At 59.1% G+C, this 19317-nt stretch overlaps 1 protein-coding gene across 6 annotated transcripts in view; it reads right to left on the reverse strand.

Annotated features, from left to right (window-relative positions):
* Positions 1-19317, reverse strand: part of CASKIN2 (CASK interacting protein 2) — a 58553-nt gene that overhangs the window by 4037 nt on the left and 35199 nt on the right. The window contains exons 3-21 of one of the 6 annotated variants that reach the window (XR_002102418.1): positions 17187-17238; positions 13635-13732; positions 12942-13087; positions 12387-12482; positions 11385-11515; positions 10818-10926; positions 10228-10336; positions 9729-9823; positions 9438-9555; positions 8692-8886; positions 7992-8113; positions 7656-7737; positions 6606-6700; positions 6132-6242; positions 5763-5864; positions 5208-5346; positions 2773-4968; positions 2159-2462; positions 1223-1871 (exon numbers count right to left, since the gene is read on the reverse strand). Coding sequence is in view for 5 of the 6 variants with exons in the window: in XM_019542545.1 (XP_019398090.1) it covers positions 1775-1871; positions 2159-2462; positions 2773-4968; positions 5208-5346; positions 5763-5864; positions 6132-6242; positions 6606-6700; positions 7656-7737; positions 7992-8113; positions 8692-8886; positions 9438-9555; positions 9729-9823; positions 10228-10336; positions 10818-10926; positions 11385-11515; positions 12387-12482; positions 12942-13087; positions 13635-13732; positions 17187-17238 (4397 nt within the window). In the remaining variant the exon portion in view is untranslated. Of the gene's footprint in view, positions 1-6; positions 1872-2158; positions 2463-2772; positions 4969-5207; positions 5347-5762; positions 5865-6131; positions 6243-6605; positions 6701-7655; positions 7738-7991; positions 8114-8691; positions 8887-9437; positions 9556-9728; positions 9824-10227; positions 10337-10817; positions 10927-11384; positions 11516-12386; positions 12483-12941; positions 13088-13634; positions 13733-17186; positions 17239-19317 lie in introns of those variants that run through there. The other 5 variants (XM_019542548.1, XM_019542546.1, XM_019542545.1 and 2 more) reach the window with 5 other exon arrangements.

The raw sequence follows: 19317 nt of genomic DNA on the forward strand, positions 1-19317 counted from the left end.
TATATAATATATATATAGACTTCTCTTTAAAAAAACATGTACAGTTTATCAACATTGAAAAAACCGGACATTAAAACCCTTTTAAAAAGGCTCCTTTAAACCCTTCCATAAAGTGCCACTGGTTTCAGCAATTTCAAAAGAGCAAGTCAGTCTCCCTTGTAGCACTTGCCAGACAGTGATGCTGCTGCTGCTGTCTCCCCCCACCGCCAGCATGGAAAGCACAATGCGACCGGCCGGCTCACGTGCTGCCTCTGGCCCAGGCCACGGGGCGAGGTTGGCATGAGCTGCGCCCCTGTGGCATGTGTGGGTCTCCAAGGGACTCCCCTGTTGGAGCTGGGGGCTGATGCTCTCAGCAGTCTCGTGTTTCTAGCAGCCTCTTTGGTCGCCCTCACGATGGCAGTTTGGTTTTGTAAAGAAGGGGTCTTTTCATCAAATAGCTCTTCAGGCCTGAACACGCAGCATTTGCTTTCCATGGCCCTGAGGCTTTTCTCACCTTGGAGTTTCAGGCCAGTGCCAAGTTCAGAGCAGCCAGATGTACTGGGACACAAGAGCCACCCGAATCTGGTGAGAGACGTTTGTTCTCGGAGCCTCTCGGCCCTCGGGGAGCAGAGTGAGGTGTGGCTGCTAGTCCATGGCAGAGTGGTGAGCAGCTGCCGCAGGCTAAGTCGGTGGAGAGCGATGAGGTGGTGCTCAGCTCCGCGTGGGTCAGTGTTCAGCGGGGGAGGAGGCACTTCCTCAGGTCCCTGCTTGCTGGAAGCATCTAAATGCACAGCTTTGCTACCAGCCAGCCATGAGCATCTCCCAGGTAATCTCCCTGCTGGGGGATGGGCGAGAGGTGGGGTTTGGAAGTACACCTTTGCCCTCAAGCCCAAACCTACTTCCTGGGGGTAGGGGCACCTTCCAGCCAGAGCCAGGAGTGGGGCCCCTCCATGTTGGCATCACCACCCAGCCAGCCTGGCATCAGCCCAGCCGCCTGCTCTATTGACATGAACACTGAATATTCACAACGAGCACAGAGACGGGGCAGGGGGACCTCAGCCTTTGCCAAGGCTGCTACTGACATGCCAGACCCGTTTCCTCCTTGGTGGGATCCAGGCTGAGCCAGCCCGTCCCTGAGGCTGGGGCTCTGGGGGGATTTCAGTCCCCTTGGATTACACGCTGCTGTGAGCTGATGTGCTTGTAAAGCAGTGCACAAAGCAAAAAGGGTTCCCCTCGCCCCAACAGCGGTCAAGCTCCAACACATCCCATCTCATTTCAGCTGCTGCTGGGCCCTGCTAAGCTGGGGGGCTGCTCAGGGAGCTCCTCGCCCCTGACACATTGTTGGCAAGGTATAAATAGCAGGAGGCAGGCCTGGGTCTTGTGGGGAGTGAAGGGAAAGGGCCCTTGCAAAAGCTCCCTTGTTTTGGGCAAGGGGGTTGGTGCCAGAGCAGCTCTTGGCCACCCCAGAACCAACTAAGGGTGGCAGCTGTGTACTCTCGGGATAAACTCAGTTCACATGACGGCCTGGAGAGCTGGCACTGAGTGGTGGAAACGGTACTGCCAAAAGCTGCTGGGCAACATGGCAGCCAGGACTCCAGCTCCCTTTGTGGTGGGCTGCATCTGATCTGCGCACAGCTGTGACACTGCAGGTGGGCAAGGCGAGGCTGGGCACGTCCCCTGGCATGGTAGGAAGTGCTGGGGGGCAGCTGCGCTGATCCATGGGTAGCGCCTGAGTCCCACGGCAGAACAAGCCATAGCTGGGGCTGGTGGGTGGGGGAAGGTTTGGGTGGGCATCTCATTCCAGCATGGCATCCAGCTGGTCAGCCAGGTCATCAAACATGTTGCTGATGTCCTCCAGGATGTTCTTAGCCAAGGGCTCGGCCCCATAGTGGCTGGAAGGGCAGGAGAGGTGATGGTCAGTCTAGGCTGGTCCTGCAGCTACCGTGACCCATACCCCCCATGCTGGGAGCAGGTTGCCACCCCAGCCCCCCACTTCAGCCCTGTGCTGCGGGAGGTGGCAGCAGTGCTCAGGCTCCCAGCTCCTGGAATTCGTGGCACCTCTGTGATGGAGCTGCACGGCTCCCCTGTTACCAGGCCCTCAGCAGCCAACCTGGGCTAAGCACCCTGCTGATACCCCACTGCTCGCCCCCTGGTTCTGCCCGCCCACAGCACCCCTCACCTGTCTGCCTCCTCCGCCGTTATCTTCTCCGCCACCTGCAGGGCAGCCCTCAGGGAGGAGCTGGTTTGTTCCAACCTCTGCTGGGCCCAGGCTGCATCCAGAGGCTTTGCCATGATGGGATCCCCGCTGTTCCCAGCACCCTTGGTGCCTGGGCAGGGTGCTACAGCTGCATCCAATGCCATGTTGGTGGCTGCCCAGGGGCCAACAGTACTGCAGGGCATCTGTTGGACCTGCTGGTAGATGGTTTTTGGCCCAGAAAACACCAGGTTGGTGGAGGCCACGGACGTGTGCTTGGCTGAGGCATCTGCAAGGGAACAGATAAAGCAGCTGAGCCGCAGCTGTCCTGGGCAGTGCCTGGCCCTGGCTGGGGAGGCAATGCTCGTTGCAGGCAGCCAGGGCAGAGCAAGTGCCAAGCTGGCAGGTGTGAGGCCCACAGCCTGGCTGCTGCTGAGGGGGGCTGTGCACAGAGCAGAAGCCACCTCCAGGGCCCCTGAAGTGAGGCCAGCATTGGGCTGGTCCCCTGCGCCATGCCCAGCACCACGCCGTGCTGCATGAGGCCAATAACTCAGCCCGGACCCGCACAAGGTGGGGGTTGGGGCAGGGGCTGCACGTACCTGCTCCTGTGGTCGGCGTCCTCAGGACGGCTGCCCCATGCATCTCTGCTGGGCTGGTAGCTCTCAGGGGGACAGGGCGTTTCCAGATGCCCTTCTCCAGGGACAGGATGCTCTTCTCGATCTCAGCGATGCGGAACTCCACGCTGTCGTCATCCAGCACGTCTGTGGGTGGCGGCGGTGTCCCCGGTGTAGGGGAGGCTGGGCCCGTGATGCTCACAGCCTGGGCCTGAGCGTACTGCGGGCCAGGGCTGCCCAGGTCTTCGCTTTGGCCAGCCAAGCTGAATGCCTTGAGCACAGCCTGGAGTGGCTCCCGCTCTCTGCACCGGGGCCGGCGCTTCACTGTGTCTGACTCCGTGAGGTTGAACTCGGGCATCTCCGGCTCCCTGGCTACTCCTGGTGCCATCCCAGGGGAGGCGCATGGAGGCTCCGAGTCCGGTGTGGCAGCATCTGCACGGAGCTGCCCTGTGGGCTTTGGCCGCTGTTTGATGGTCAGGTTGCCTTCCTCTGCAAAAGGGATGCACTCGCTGGAGCTGTTCTGGGAGGATGAGGAGACCCCACCCTCCTCCCCACCAGCATGTGGCTCTTCCTCCGTGTCCGACCGGACGTCCTCCAGGCTGCCCTGCAGGGCTTCGGTCAGAGGCGCACTGGGCTCGCTCAGCGTCCGTCTCCGGGGCTTGTTGCCCTCAACACCGTCCCGTTCACTTGCTACCAGCCAGAAGCTGCAGGCATCTCCTGCACTCCCAGTCTCCTGGTCGTCCGGTGTTGCTCTAGGTGTGGAGCTCTGGTCAGGATTCGGGGGCTTGTGGAACAGGGGCGGCTTGGGGGGACTCCCACCTGCTGGAGCCCCCTCCAGCCTGGCAGCAAGGCTCTTCACAGTCTGGCTGCCGCTGACCTCACTGGTATCCAGTCTGGATAAGTGACCGATGTCCACCACATCTGGGGAGGAGAGTGGCCTCCTGTCAGCCTCTGGACCCTGCTCACTCCCTGCCTCCAGGGCCTGGGTGCTGGAGACGGAGCTCAGGCGCTTGGGCGGGGGTGGTGGGGGCCCTTTCCTCTTGGCCCGGATGGCGAAGGACTGGCTGCGGCTGACCTTGGAGTCGGTCTGCACACAGGTGCGTGGGACCTGGCTCCGCCCAGGACGCCGGGTGAGGGTGGCGTAAGAGCCCAGGGTGCTGGTGGGTGCATCTTCATCCTCGTGCTCACCGTCTGACAGTGCGTAGCGGTTCAGGCTGTGTGATCGCTTCTTGTGCTTGAAGATGTCACCGTTGGGCTGGTCCCCAGGCCGCCAGGGGCCTGGGGTGGTACCAGGCTTTGGGGGCACGTGAGGGGCCTCCGTGCCAGTGCAGCGGGCATGGAGATAGGAGAAGGCTTTCTGAGCTGAGGACTGCAGCGAGCTCTTCTGGGTGGGCAAGAAATGGGGGGGCAGGTGTGCTGGGGTCTTCGGGTGCTCAGGCGCCAGTGGAGAAGAGCCAGGGTGGGATTTCAAGGAGATGTGAGGGTACATGAAGACATAGGGAGCAGAGCCCTTGCTGGGTGTTTGGGGCGGGGTGCAGGGCGGTGGGGTGCAGGGTGGCATGGGAAGCCCGTTTCCCTTTGGAGCCACAGGACGCTGGTACTGGTCTGTGCCTTCGGGCAGGTTCCTCTCTTTCAAGGGGCTTCCCCCAGCCCCATGGGCATAGCCATTCAGCCCCTCCACAGCAGGTGGCTGGGAGACATGCTTCCCACCACTCTCCTGGGTGGACCTCCCAGACGGCAGCCCCGCACCCTCCTTCTGCTGAGACTGCGTGGATGAGTGCCCGCTGCTGCTGCTGCTGCTCCCACTGCCCAGGCTCTCCTGGGAGTGGCTGGAGAGGGCAGTCCTGGACAGCATGTTGTCTTGGGAATGCCCCGAGCCCCTGGAGCGAACCCCGATGCTCTCCTGGCTGCGAGACATGCCCTGGCTGCTCTTAATGGTGAGTGTTTCCTGGCAGCTGTTGGACATGGCGGTCTGAAGTTCGTAGCTTAGCTCGCTGTCCTGGAAGGTGATCATCTTTGGGGTGTGCGGGGACTGGCACTCGCCGTTCTCGATGGACTCGATGGTAACGATGTCCAGGGTGCCGGGGATTTTGCGTGTGGCCGGGTTGGCTTCAGCCTGGTTCAGGCTCTTGCGGAGGTCCCTCAGTTTCTTGACAGCCAACATGATCTTCTTCTGGTGGCCTGTAGGGGGCACGGGGGCGACAGGAGACCTTCATCCCCACTGTCCCATTTGGTCACAGCCAGTGGCCAAAGCTAGAACAACCCCTGCTCCAGGCAGGACCTGGAGCTCCCCACACTCCTGCTGCCTTGAGTCTGGACCGTGTGGGCTGGGTTCAAGGCCGCAAGTGAGGGACCAAGAGGCTTTGCCCCATTCATCCCTCCTCTGCCTCGACCACTCTTGAACCCCTCCCCGTTCTCACCCAGCTTGTTGATGCCGATCTCCTGCAGGTCCTCCCACGTCAGCTCTGTCAGGATGGTGATGGAGTCATAGCCGTTGTTCACCAGCTTCTTGTGGTACTGGGGCAGGCCAATGGCGCTCAGCCACTCCATCAGGTCCACCTGCAGTGGCACAGGGACGTGTGAGGGAAGGGGTGCCCCCACCTGCGGCTCTCTTCCCCCCACAGACTTGCCTCCTCCCAGCCTGGGACATAGCTGGGCACTTGCTGGTTGTCTCCTCAGTGAGCTAGAGGCCAAGGCCACAGCTGCTCTCTGTTTGGCCTGGGCAAGCTCTGATCAGGAACAGGGTCAGCAGGCACTGCAGGGGACATGAGCAAGCTGGCAGCTCCCTCAGCCCACCCCTTGCTGGAGGGAAAACCAACCCCTAGGTAAAGGGCCCAGAAAAGCTTCAATGCACATGGCCTTCTGATGCTGTGTGATGGGAAGCCAGCACCAGCCATCCCTGCTGGGAACAGGGTCCAGCATGCTGAAGTGACCGACAGGAGAGCCTGGGGGGTGGCTGCGCCCTTGGTACTCACAGGAATGTAATTAGGCAGCCACTCGGCGATGCTGAGCTGCCCGATTTCCGTGGAGATCTTCTTGCGGTGCCCAGGCTTGGTCACGCCAATGGCTGTTAGGTCCTACAAGCAGCAGCAGAGTGGTTCGTGAGGATGTGCAGCTCAGGTTAACGCTGTATGAAGAGTTGGCTTATCCCACAGATGCGGGGTGAGGGGACGCTCTGACTAGTTCTCATCCAGGGCACTCAGAGCTCTAGAAATACCGTGCGGGGAGCGACAGGGTGGCAAGGATCTCTGGGCTGCTGCCGGTCCCGGGAGAGGCTGAGCGGTTGTGCCCATGCCATACTCTCCCCTGGTGCCCCCTGACTGCCCGCATCCGCCTGGCCTCACCTCGGGAGTCATGCGGCTGATGGTGGGGACGTCATAGCCGGCGCTGAGGAAGTTGGTTGTGTAGGACTCCAGCTGGAACTCGCTCAGCCAGTTGTAAATTGCTTCTGCGTCCTGGGGAGAGAAGCCAACACAGAGCGGCTCAGGCTGGGGGCAGCCGTGTGGAGCGGCAGGAATATTTTGGACCAATCTATGCCAGGCAGTAGGTGCCTCTGGGCTGTGGACAAGGAGAACCGCCTTCCCCAACCCCGTCTTAACCCAGGCAGACAAAGGGAGCTGGGTGCAAGCCCCGTGAAGGGCCAGGAGCGTGACACTGGGGTGATGGCACCTCTCAGCCCCTGCTGGGGCTTGTATAAGATGTGGCTTATGCAGCAGCAGTGGGCAGAAGGCGGGAGCTGCTTGAAGTGTCAGCCTGCGGCTCAGCCAGCCCCAGGCCCCTGTGTTGCTGTGCCGTGCTGCGCTCAGGGATCCACGTACCTTTCCCTCCAGGAGCTGGTCGGGGCGGAGGTAGTGGTGAGAGAAGCCCCTGTCGCTGGGGGTGCAGTTGGCCAGGTTCTGGTGCCCCAGGGATCCTGAGCGGAGATGGGGAGAGTGAGCAAAGTGGGCCCCTGCCTCCACTTCCCGCGAGGCTGCAGCCCACCCTCGCGGCCCCTGCCTTCCCTGTGCGGCCTGGACGTTGGGACATGCATGTAAGGGGTGGAAGGTTTTGCCCCTCACTCTGCCACCCACCCCGAATGTCACCCTCCTGTCCCTCGCCCCATGCTGCAGCCATTGGGCAGCGCTGCTTCCAGGCCTCTGGCTGCTCCTCCCTCTCCCGAGGTCTGTGAGATGGAAGCAGAAGCCTTCCCAGCACTGACCCAGGGCCTGGCAGCAGCCCAGAGCCAGCCTAGCGCAAGCCATGTCTCCTCCAAACCGCGTGTGCCCTCAGGAGCTGATCCCCTCCTGGGGCAAGCCGGGAGGGAGTGGGGACAGTGCTTCCCCACGTGACCGGAGCAACGGGGGAGGCAGCATTCAGCACGGCCTGCTTGTGGCTTCGCAGCCCTCAAACTCCCCCTACCAGGCTCCTGGGTGTGCTTGAAGGGTGCAAAATATACCACAGAGGCACAGCAAAACCCATGCAAGGGCAGGAAGGGGTTCACGGCTTCCTTGGCCCTGCACAGAGCCCCTCTGGGAGAGCGGCAGGCATGTCCCACCCCTTCCTCAGAGGGTGCACATGACTTGGCAATGGTCATACAGGGAGAGCTGGGACCAGAGCCCAGGCGTCCTGAGTGGGCCGTGTACAGAGTCATGCCCTGCAAGTGCTGGCACAGCCACGAGGCCCGCTGGCAGGGCAGCGCTGTGCCCTGGCCGTGCAGTGATGGGACGTGACCTCAGCTGAGCAGGTTACACGTGTCTTGCCATGCGGGAGGACCTGCAAACTGGGAGCTGTTCCCCTGCCTCGGGCTGGGTGCCAGTAGTCACGCAGGGCCCTAAGGGCAATGGGGGGGCGAAGGGAGACTCCCAGCCCTTGCACCGCCCGTCCCTTACCCAGCACGGAGTGGGGCTGCCCGTTCCGGGGGTCGGCTCCCAGGAGGTGCTGTGGCAGGTCCTCACCGCCAGGGGGCAGCGGCTGTGCGAAGAGAATCACAAGTGTGTGAGCAGTGAACCTGGAGCTGCCCCCCGGTCCCTGGGGCTTGTCCCAGCACCTGCAGCAGGCGAGGGCTGCTCCCCTGGGGATCGGGGTATGACAGCAACGGGGCTGCCTCATGCTGAGGGTCCCAGCCTCCAGTGTCCCCCTGCAGCAGCAGAAGAGGGCTCTGGGGACCAGCAAGGGAGGGTGGTGCTGAGGGCAGCCCCAGGGTGCTGGTGGGCCCTGCCCCATACCTTGGCGTTCTCGATGAGGAGGCCGGTGCTCTGCCCACTGGTGCCCTCGGTGCTCTGCCCGCTGCCGGCACTGCGGATGCTGCCGATGCTGCCCTCGCTGCCCACACTGTTCCTGTCTCCTGCTGTCACAGGGTGAGGAGAGATGCACGTGAGCGGGTGCTGGGGGAGGCACCTGCCTCATCCCTGTAGCCTCTGCAGCACTGGGCAACCCATGTACCCACAGCAGCCACCGGCATATTTGCTAGCAATGCCCCCCTTCCCATCTTGTGCAGCAGGGAAGCTCCGGGCTGGAGCGAAGGAGCTGGCGGGTGCACAGGGCAACGATCTCTCCTTGCAGAGAGACCTATATGCATTGGCAGAAGGTGGCCACCCGTGCCAGGGACTGAGCCTGGCACAACCCTGCACCAGGCTGAGTTACAGGCCTGACAGACTCAGTCCTTCAGCACCACTCAGCACACGGGACAGACAGGGGCAAGAGAGGAGAGGGGAGGGGGTGGGAGAGGCCTGTAGGTGGGGTAGGGGTGCGTTCATGGCTGGCTGCAGCCCCCTCAGCTACACTGCCCCTGAGACTTGCTTCCCTCTCAGCCAGGCTCCCTCAGAGCTGGAGGCAGATGTTCTCCCTCCCACACGAAGGCCAGGACAGCGGGGGAAAGGGCTCCAATCCCACCCCTGTTGTCTTCTCCCCAGCGGAGACCCTGACCTGAGCTCTCAGGCCCAGGGGCTGTCCTGGGCAGGGTGAGGTGGCTGTAGGCAGCCGGGCTGCTGAGGAGGGCTGGCTGCGGAGCATCGTCTGGGAGTGGCTGCAGCTCGCCCCGGGGGGCAGCAATGCCAGGCTGTGGGCCCACGGGGAGGCCCTGGTGCTGGGGCACGGGCGCTGCGCGGGGAAGAGTCACACCTGCATCCAAAGACAAAACAGGTGCATCAGGGCAGGGCATGGGGGCAGGACAGGGCACTGCACCTTGGGCTGGGCAGGGGGCTCAGCCATGTGAGCCTGGTGCAGTCGGGACTGAAGGACCTTCCCGGCCCGGCCTAAGTTCTGCTAAGCCCTGGGCTCTGTGTCTCAGCCCTGACCTGGCTCCACTTTCCTCACCTGGCAGCAGCCCCGCTGGGATGAAATGAGGGGCTGGTGGAGGAGCTAGGCTCAAACCTCTGCAGAACTGAGGCTGACACCCAACTGACTCCTGCAGAGAGCAGGATCTGAATGCCAGGCCGCAGCTGGGGGCAGCTGCTACCTGATCCACCTGCAGGTACGGGCCCTACCCACACCCCTCTAGGCTAGAAAGGGGTGCTCTGGGCTCCCCACCTTGTCTCCTGACTGTGCTGCTGTAGGGGTGGAGGTGCAGGCTCTGCTGACTGGTGGGAAAGAGGGGTGTCGGGGAGCAGACACAGAGACAGACACTCCTGCCCCCCACACACACTCCGTGCTCCTGCCGGGGTGGTGCTCACCTGCTCGCTTGCTGATGACCTCGACAATAGAGGGAGGGAAGTAGCCCACTCGGTCCGTGCCTTTCTGAGCATCGTGGATGTGCCCCTTCCAGCGCCCATCCGCGTGCTGCTCCAGGACCTGCCCGGTGAGACGGGGGGATGAGGGCGAGTCTTCAAGGGTAGGAGCAAGGAGGGATGCACCCACCACAGCTGCTCCAGCTCCAGTAGAAGCCAACGCATGGGGCAGCACAGGAGCCCCAGCTGTGGGCGGCTCCCAGCTACTGGTGTCCCGGTCCGCGGGCATTTGCTTACCGTGATGACATCTCCTGCCCGAATGTTGAGAGCTGTTGGGTCGTGTAGGTTCCAAAAATCCTTCAGCGCCCGGACTTTCAGGATTCCTGATGCCTCTGAAGACAAGGGAAGAAGGGAAGAAAGAGGATGGTGGAGAGTGGGTGGAGGGGAAGCGAAAGAAGGGAAAAGAGGGATGGAAGGCAGAGAGAGCAAGAACAGGACAGAAGAGAACATTAATGACACAGCTGGGCACTGGCCTCCTCAATCCCCCCAGATGTGTGCCCCAGGCAGGGGTGTATCCCCATGGAAGACGCAGGTCTGTGGCCTCAGCACTCAAAGCCAGGTTAGCTGGGGTAGGAGGAGGGTTGGGACTGTGCTATACACATCTTGCAAGGAGGCTTTTGCCAGCGTCAGGTCAGACCAAGCTAGGTAAGCAGCCCCCGCCAGGGGCTGGCTAGGATACTGTGATACCAGCCTCCCATGGAACAAAGTTGAGGCATTAGGCCCAGAGCCAGCTCACCTCTCAGCAGCTGCTTGATGTCCTTGCTGGCGTGAGAGGTGGTGAACTGGTTCACGATGTCTAGGGCCGTCTGGTTGTAGGTGTTGCGGATGTTCACGTCCACACCACCCTGCCATGAGAAATCCAGTGAGAGGCCCCCTTAGCACCAGGGCCGGGGGCTCTCGTCTCGTGCAGGACCTCAGACCGTAGCTGCCCCAGCAATGAACTGCTAGAACTGCTGCTGTGGGACCAGGTGGGACCTCCTGTGCCCAGAGTCCTCCCAAGGGCAAAGAAGGAGCCCAGCTCTTAGAAACCCTGGGAAGAAGAGTGCCCTGCTCCTCCAGCTGCTTCAGGCCACGGGGGACCGATGTGGAGTGGGAATGGGGCTGGGTAAGGAGCAAATCCCAGAGTGCTGCTAGTTGGGGAGGCTCACGCTTGCTACACTGGCTTTGTTGTAGCCCCTGCAGCTGGGTCCTAGGCTGCTTCTTGCCTTGGCCACTGCAGAACCAAGCCAGAGCTACACCTCCCCTCTGCCATCAGCCTCCACAACAAACTCTCTCCATCTCCAGCCACTCTCTCCCCTTCCTCTCAGCAGCAGCCCTCCAGCTCACTTCCAGCAGCAGGCGCACCACCTCCGTCTTCCCGTACAGTGCTGCCTCATGCAGGGCTGTTCCTGTTTTGGTCTGCTTGTTGATCTCGATCCCAGCTTTCAGTAGCTGCCTGTGGGAGGAAAGGAAAGAATCAGCCACCATGGTGCAGAAGTGGGAGGGCACCAAGAGCTGGGATGACAGCGTGGGCACAGGGGCAGGGCAGGTGGGGCTGGTACAGCATTGCTTGGGCTCAATAAGTTCTGAATCAAATCTATGGTCTTGGGTTCATCAGAGACCAAAGCTGAACATGCTGATTCTTGCTGTGGCGTGTGGGGGCTGGACGGAGCCAGACTAATAGTGGAAAGAGGACTGGAGAGTCTGGGGCAGAAGGAAGGAGCAGAGGAGCAATGGGAACTGCCCTCCAAGGTGAGGACTGGAGCAAGCAGAGGGGAGCTGGTGGGGACCTTCTAGGGAGCAGGGAGGGAGGAGAGACATTTGGGGACTGCGCTCTGGCTCTGGCACTGCCAAAGGGCCCAGGTGGGTGAGGAAGGGACAGGAACTGGCTGCTCCTGGAGCCCCGGCTGTTACCTGATGATCTCCTTGTGCCCATTCTTGGCTGCTAGGTGCAGAGGGGTGGTGTAGTTGGGGTCGCTCGAGTCTTTTGACTGTCCCTCCAGGAGTGCGACACACATGTGACTGTTCAGCAGCAACTGGGCCACCTAGGGTGGGAGGAGATGGCTGAGCAACTGAGGGCCTGAGGAAGGAGGGGTGTGAACATCATGTTCCCTGCCACTGCCCCCAGGCAGGCAGCTCCCGGGGCTTCAGAAGGGACAAGGTGGCTACCCCTCCACACAGGCTGTCCTGACCTGCCCCTCCCTTACCCCAGGCCCACACACATCCTTAGCAGGAGGGGCCAGAGAAGGGCAAAGCTTGGCTACTGCCCCAGCCACCATCAGGGGCCTGACTGCTGGTGCCCTGGAGCGGTAGCTGGGAAGGTCACAGCAGACAGGAATAGCTGCTCCCACAAGGCCCCCATTCAGACAGTGCCCAAGGCTCTGGTATGTGCCACCCTGGCCTTCATGACACACAGAGAAGCGGGGGTGTCATGGGACAGCCCCAGGACTGGGCTGGTTTATTTGTGCTGCACTATTTATAGCTTTTCACACTCAGAAATAGAAAGATGGCCCCATCCAAACCAGAAGGGCACGTGGGACAGTCTGTGGCAGTTCCACTGATGGACAGATGCCACTGCCCAGCCCAGGCGTGTGGTTTCAACCTCGCTAGGCTCCCAGGACCATAGTGGGGTCCATGCACCTGCCCCAGGAATCCTTCAAGCCCTGACAGACTGGAAGTTGAGGCTTGCAGACGTAGCTGTGCCCCTCAGTGCCTGCGGAGATCAGGGAGGCTCAGCCTGTCTGGGAACCACCTGCAGTGGGAGTGTGGACTGGGGTAGGGCTGGGGGTCCCGATGTCCGGGTTCCACCCCAGGACCAACTGGCAGCCCCCACTCAGGCTCTCTGATTGCAAATCCATTAATGACTGATTGCGGACCAAGTCCCGTCAGCGTGGAGGAGGGTGGCTGTGCCCTTACCTTCAGCCGACCGAACTCGCAGGCCAGGTCCAGGGGGGTTTTCTTGGCCTTGTTGATGAGGCAGGGGTTGGACTGGTGCTGCAGCAGCATCTCCGACTGTGGGAGAGTGACAGGGCCCCGTGAGGAAGTGAGGCAGGCTGGCCACGTGCCTTGCCCCTCTCGCCCATCCACTCCTCCAGCAGGCTTCCAACCTTCCTGCTGGGGAGAGCCCTGCTGGGACAGCAGCCTGCCCAGGCCGTGACCTGTGCTGGGGAGCACACATCTGACATTTCACAGATTTCCAGGGCCTTCATGGAACCACATGGCAAACTGCCTCCAGCGTTTCACCAGGCAGGGGTGCCCTGACAGAGAATGGCATAAGGGCTCCCACAAGGCGCCAGCTGGCAAGTGGCTCCTGGCCTTCCCTGACACAAGCCCAAGCAGGAGACCACCGCACATTAGGATCTGCAGTGGTGCTATCACACGTGGCCCGTGGAGGGCAGGTAAGTGCTGCTGAGGGCACTTGGCTCCCGCAACTCCCAACCCCTCCCTCCAGCCCCGTGCCCACTCACTCACCACCTCGTAGTGCCCATATTGCGCAGAGAGGTGCAGCGGGATCTGCCCGTCCAGTGATGCCATGTTGACCGTGGCTGATGCCCGCAGCAGCACACGGACTGGCTCCACCCTGCCCTGCCAGGCGGCATAGTGCAGCGGGCGCATCCCTGATGGGAAACCACACCAGGAGTGGGCTGAGGCAGGCTGGCTCTTGGCCTGACACCTGCACCGGCACCGGGGGAGCCCCCCGGCAGGGGGCAAGACCTCAAACCTGGAGGGCTCAGATCCAGCTGGGGGCTGCCAAGGAGATGGCACCACATGGACCCATCTCAGCCCCCAGATCAACAGTCAAACAGGCTGCTTCATCCTAGACTGAAAGTAGCTCGCAAGGTGAGGGGTTGGGAGTGTTTCTACAGCTGTTGTACTCCAATGGGGCACAGTGCAGCCTGTAGGGGGGTCATCTGTTGTAGGGGGGAGCAGATACCCTCTGAGGTGGGGAGAGAAGGGCACTTTCAAATTCCTGCCTGATCTTGGTCCCCAGAAGGGATAGGGGCGTGGTGGGAAAGGGTTGTTCTTGTCATTGAGGCAGCAGCAGGCAGGGAGGCCTTGCTCCTTTCTTGGGCTGCTGTGGCTGGGGTGGTCTCTCCCCCTGCTGGAGTGGGGCGAGGAGCAGCAGTGCCAAGGACTTGGGTCTGATACAAGCTACTTGCTTACCGTTGCTGTCCTTGATGTCAACAGTGGCCTGTGCCTCCAGCAGCAGGGAGATGAGCTCCAGGCTCCCACCCAGGGCCGCATGGTGCAAGGCGGAGAACCTGAGAACAGCCACAAGATAAGGGCGTCACAAGCGGCAAGCTCCCTGGGTCCGTTCCCTCCCAGAGCCCAGTCCCACCTGCAGGTAGTGGTTGCCATTATTCTCCTCTACAAACCAGAAGGTCTCCTGAGCTGGGTGTCCATCATCCCTGCATTTCCCCAGCCCAGATGCGGCTGCTGTGGCTGAGGCCGTTCCCAGGATCTCCCCATTATCAATCAAATTAAACACCATGACTGCTCACTGGAGGGAAGTTCTGCCAAGGAGGAGTCTGGTGCAATGTTGCTTTCACCGCGTTTTGCCAACACGCATCTTGCACGCAGAGGCCCAGCCACCTGAAACATGAGGGACCAGCTCTCCTCCGAAAATGAGGGCTAAGACATGACACAACAGCTGCGTGCTTCATGGCACCATCCAAGCTTTTCTCTCCTACAGCACCACTACCACATCTGACCCTGGCCAGAGCACGAAGCTGTTGGGAAGGGGCACCTCTTCTCTGAAAGCCCCTCGTGCCTTCAGCCAAATGCCTTTGAGTTTGAGGAGATGGACCTGATCTTTCAAGCACGCTCTACGCCACTCTTCCCTGTCCAGAGAGCTCCTGCAGGACAGGCCAATTCAGAGAGCACCACCTGTGTGCCCTCCTTCCCGCATCCAGCCCCCCCAGCCATCTCTGTTCTCGGTGCTGGCCTGCCTGATGCACCCCCCTGCTCTGGCTAAATTCCCCCCAGTCCAGGACGTGCCAGCTTCCAAGCCCAGCTCTGAAGGGACCCGTGCCAGAGCCCCCGTTGTGCTTGCTGGCTCTGGCGAGCTCCCGTGCTGAGCCTTGAGTCAGCATGCCTCAGTTTCCCTGTCAGCAGAAGGGAGGTGCAGCCACCTAACTCATGCCTGGCACCGCATGGGCTCCCTGCGGTTGGCCAAGGGCCTTGCGATGAATCAGTGCTGCACCGGAGAGGTGCCAGGGATTCCTGTTAGCATGGGAGCACTCCACACTCATACATTTCATAGACATTAGGGCTGGAAGGGACCTCAAAGATCATCGAGTCCCCCTGCTCCAGGGGCGGTAGTCAGCTGGGGTCAAAGGATCCCAGCAAGATAAGCATCCAAGCGTTTCTTGACTGAGTCCAGAGTAGGTGCCTGCACCACTTCTGGAGGGAGTCTATTCCAGGCCTTGGGGACTTGGACAGTAAAGACATTTTTCCTTACAACCAGCCTAAAACAGTCTCAGAAGCGTTTATGACCGTTGGTCCTTGTTATCCCTCGGGGCGCGCTGGTGAACAGACGTTCCCCCAGATCCTGATGCACACCCCTGATGGACTCATAGGCAGCCACCAGGTCCCCCCTGAGCCTGGGCTTTTCCAGGACTGCCTTTGCCCTTTATCGAGCAGGCAGGGCTGGGGGCATCAGAGCCCTGATGCCATCCGCAGGCGTCGTCTCTCCTCTCTGGGCAGCGGCAGCCAAGGCAGGTTTTCGGCCAGTTTTCCAGGCTGTTCCTGGGCCTGTCCCCACCCCTGCCAGCTGTACCCCGCTCGCCTGCTCCGACCGTCAGTCTTGGTGCCAGCGTGACGACTCTCCCCCTGTCGGAAGCCCACGGCAGAGTGTGTGAGGCCAGCAAGAATGAATGAGCCCTGTGTTCCCGGGCTGTGAAAGAGGCCTGTTTGTCTAGAGCGCTCTCTCCTTCCCGCCGCTCCCCCTGCTCGGGGCAGCTCCATTCATGCATAGGGCTGCGTCTAACCAAAGGAGGCGCAGAGCCGACGGGAACCAGCATGGGAACTCAGCACTCGGAGGCAAGCCTGGCGGGAAAAGAAGCTGAGCTTGCCGGGCCTGGGGCTCCGCAGGCGCGCGTGTGAATCCCAACCTGCCGCAGGTAACCTGCCAGCGGGCAATCACTTTGCCACTGCCTTGTACCAGGAGCAGGAAGGTAGGGCCTCTTCGTATTCTGCAATGCCCCATCTTGGATTGCTGTGTGCGCTCTCATTACCCGCAGCTGTATCTGAGGGAATGGAGCCAGCCTGGCACCCATGGGCTTGGCCAGGGGGCACTTCTGCTTCGTGAGGGAGGCACAGGCTGCAGCATGCATCTCGCTTGGGATCAGGACACTGACCTCAGCTGACCTCTGAGCCACGTTTACTGCATTCAGAGGTCGGGCCATGCCAGACACAGGGAGTGTCGCTACGCAGTGAATGGGCGGATCGCCGTAGGTGTGCCCCGACGGCAGCAATGCCTCACTGGCACCACTTTCGCTTTGTTTCATTCACAAAGGGAACAGCTCTCTCCAGCCACGCAAGCGAGCTGAGCACCTTGCTGACTACTAAGGTGAAACCCTCTCCCTTTAGCTCCGCACACGTAGAAAGTAAAGGAAGACAGAAAGCCAAAACAACTTCATCCCTAGCTAAATAAACACACTTGCTCACCATATCATTTACAAACTAAATGCAGGGTTAAAAACATCATAAATTTCCAACTGCCCCCCCCAAGCAGCGTGCACACACGCTATTCTTATTGAGTGCAAAGAAACGTGTGACTCATCACAACACCAGCTCCCTTCCTCCAACCCAAGAAACACAACTCTTTCCCCAGGAATTTAAAAACTTAAGCAGCACAAAAGTCCTTCTGAAAGCAAGCACATGCCCATTACACATCTTTACTTCACTGACAAATCAATCAGCTTCAAATGCACACATGCACGCACGCAGCATTTCGCCACAAACTACCATTACTATCACTTTTACTAACACTTTTCCTATTAAGTGAATACATGTGCAGTATTCTTCCTACACTATCTATATTCACTTCCTCTTATCAAAAAGTTCTGCTGTCCAATAAATATACTATCAGTGTTTCCCATTTAACAGTCTCCTAAATAAAAATGCTTGTCTTGAAATTAAGTAGCAAAATAATACATACAGAGCACCAGCCAACTCTTGGTCAGAGTTAAGCAGAGATGAAGCATCTTTTGCCCTTGATAATGGGTTTGTTTGAGATGGGTAGTGTAAAACCTGTGGTTCCCTAACCTTTCACAGCCTTGCTGTTAAGCACTTGCATTTATAAGTGATGACTGTTGTTATTTAGCAACCTTCCTGTTTCATGACTGAAGCTTGTCCTGTTTGGGGGTATATGGAGGGTGATGGATGAAGCAGACTATACCATGAATAAAGGGAGGAACGTGAATGGGCCTGGCACAGCATTGATCCCAGGTCTGATGGACTCCTGTGCCCATTCTGTAGGCCTCACTTAAGCAATGGTATTGTGCTCATCTTAGCCTTTGGCAGGCTTTTCAAGGCAAGAAGATAGCTTGAACCAGCTCTAGAATACACCCAGCGGGATCCCCACCAGATGAATGTACTATAGCAAGTTCAGTAGCTCTCAAATTTAGCCAGGGATGTTAGTGGCTCAGATGCATAACCTGCACGTGCCAACGCACCACTGGGAGGGAGCGGAAAGGTCAGAGAAAGACTCACCCATCTGCGTCCTGGTAATTCACATTCAGGCGCTTAGCTGATCCCAGGAGCTCTGTGGAGAGGAGAGAAGAGACTGTCAGTGCAGAGCCCCCAGAGCCATGGCAAGCTGCGTGGTGAACACAGGATGCACCAAAAAACACGCGCTACTTGAGTGGATACAGCATCCGCTGAAACAGCGATTCCCCTTCGCAGCCTTCTGTTCGAGGAGAAACTCCAGGAAACATCAGATCCATGGGAGAACGGACAGCTGGGAGGTAACGAACACTTTGTACACACAAAGCTACCGCCCCCGTGTACATGCACTTCAGATACATGCTGCCTTGTCCAGGACTCCCTGAGATCGCAACTGCCCCTGCACAGCTGGATCGATGCTACAACAAGCACCATCAGACAGAGGAGCGCAGTAGGGCACTGATGGCTGACTCAAGACTTGAAGAGGTCCTGTTGGTGGCCAGGGCAAACACCGCACCTTGCTGAGACTCCCCATTGACTCCACTCTGCTTTGGTTTCTGCCCTGCCTCCCTTTCTGCCCCACTCAGGGCTGGCAGGATAGTGCTTAGCTTTCCCCCTCAAGTTACCCCAGGCAGACTCAAGCCCCAGACTCAGATTCAAGCCCTCTGAAGCCCCTTGGTGGCAGCCCTATACACAACAAAGCTTTGCCTGTGCCCCAGCCTTGCCATACTGACCTCCCAGTGCGCAAACTAGCACCTGACCCATCCCTTTGTCGTCCTCTCCGTCTTTCACTCCAGCTTCTTCTCCGCACACTTCCACATACCCTCTTCCAAAGAGCCCAGCAGACTCTAGCGCATCTCACCCACCCTCCTGCTTTCCACCTGCCACCGCAGCCCAACTGCCCCCACTTCCAGCATCTCTGCAGCCCTCAAGCTCCCATTACATAAGGAGGGAGCAGCAGGATCTGTCCCATGGCCTTTGCCCAACGGGATGGCACTGCTGTTCAGCTCTCCTGTGGGGACACTCATATTTATAGGGGCTGGTGCTTGACGAGTGCTGATATGGGACATTTTGCTTCCACCCCTGAGCTCTGTCCCCACTCAGTGTGCCAAGGGATGGCCCACGGACCAGATGGTTGGCATTTTTGCTGCCTGGGCAGAGGCTGAGGTCACGGTTGTGAATGTAGGGATTGCATTGTCTCGGCATTCCTTTACCCTCGCGCACGCCCCGCTGTTCCTTGGAGACTCTGAGATGTGGGGAACCATACAAATGTGGAGACCAGTACCCCGTCCTCCTAATGTGTGCACACACACATACACATGCACACACAAGACTGATCATGTAAGATCCCAACTCCCTCTAGCAATGAATTCAAATTAATTCTTTCCTCCCACAAAGAGCAAGGACATTGTCTTCTCATCTGGGGGCTTGAGAGAAGATTAAAATCTCTGGAATTTATTTGCTAAAAGGCAAGAAAAAGAGGACAATGTATTTAAAGGTTGGGAGGTGGGGGACGGGGGACAAAGGATTAATTATTTCTAGGCTCATTTTTACCCCTGACTTTGCTGCAAGCAGATGTCAGACTGAATCACTCTTTGCTCTATACCGCCACTCTGAGGACCTATTTCTCATCCAAGGTGGCTGCATCTTCAAGCCTATGATGTGTTATTTTTCATTAGGTTCCTTGTTTCATATAGGGTGTTTGGATCCAGAAGAGCCATACTCTTAAGCTGGGATTCAATAATTGGAAAAAGCACAGCTGAAATTTTGCTGGGTTACTTATGGGAGAAAGCACCTTCGCCCTCGCAGCTTTGGTCATCTTCCATGGCCCCGCTGCCTTGTATTCAAGTTCCTCTCGACTTTCCATCACTAAAGATCTCTCTCCTTCTCGCCCTTCCTCTCCTTGTTTCTCTGCACTGTTTGTATGGCCAATGCCATAAGCATATGCTCTGTGACAGGAAAGGTAGGGGACCCCTACTAAAGGAAGCAAGAGAGTTGAATAAGGGCCAGACTCCTTTCCTTCTGCCAATACTTAATTAAAAGGAAACTGTGGAATGGTGGTTTTCGTTCGAGTCATTATTGCAGTTTAAAATGTTCTGTAAACAGGTTAACTCATGCAAAATGGTCTTTGAGTGGCTGCTTGCAAAGGATGCGCGACTAGTCACCCCAGCACAGAAGA

Source organism: Crocodylus porosus, unplaced genomic scaffold (assembly GCF_001723895.1).
Source record: "Crocodylus porosus isolate Cpor-Errol unplaced genomic scaffold, CroPor_comp1, whole genome shotgun sequence".
Taxonomy (NCBI): domain Eukaryota; kingdom Metazoa; phylum Chordata; order Crocodylia; family Crocodylidae; genus Crocodylus; species Crocodylus porosus.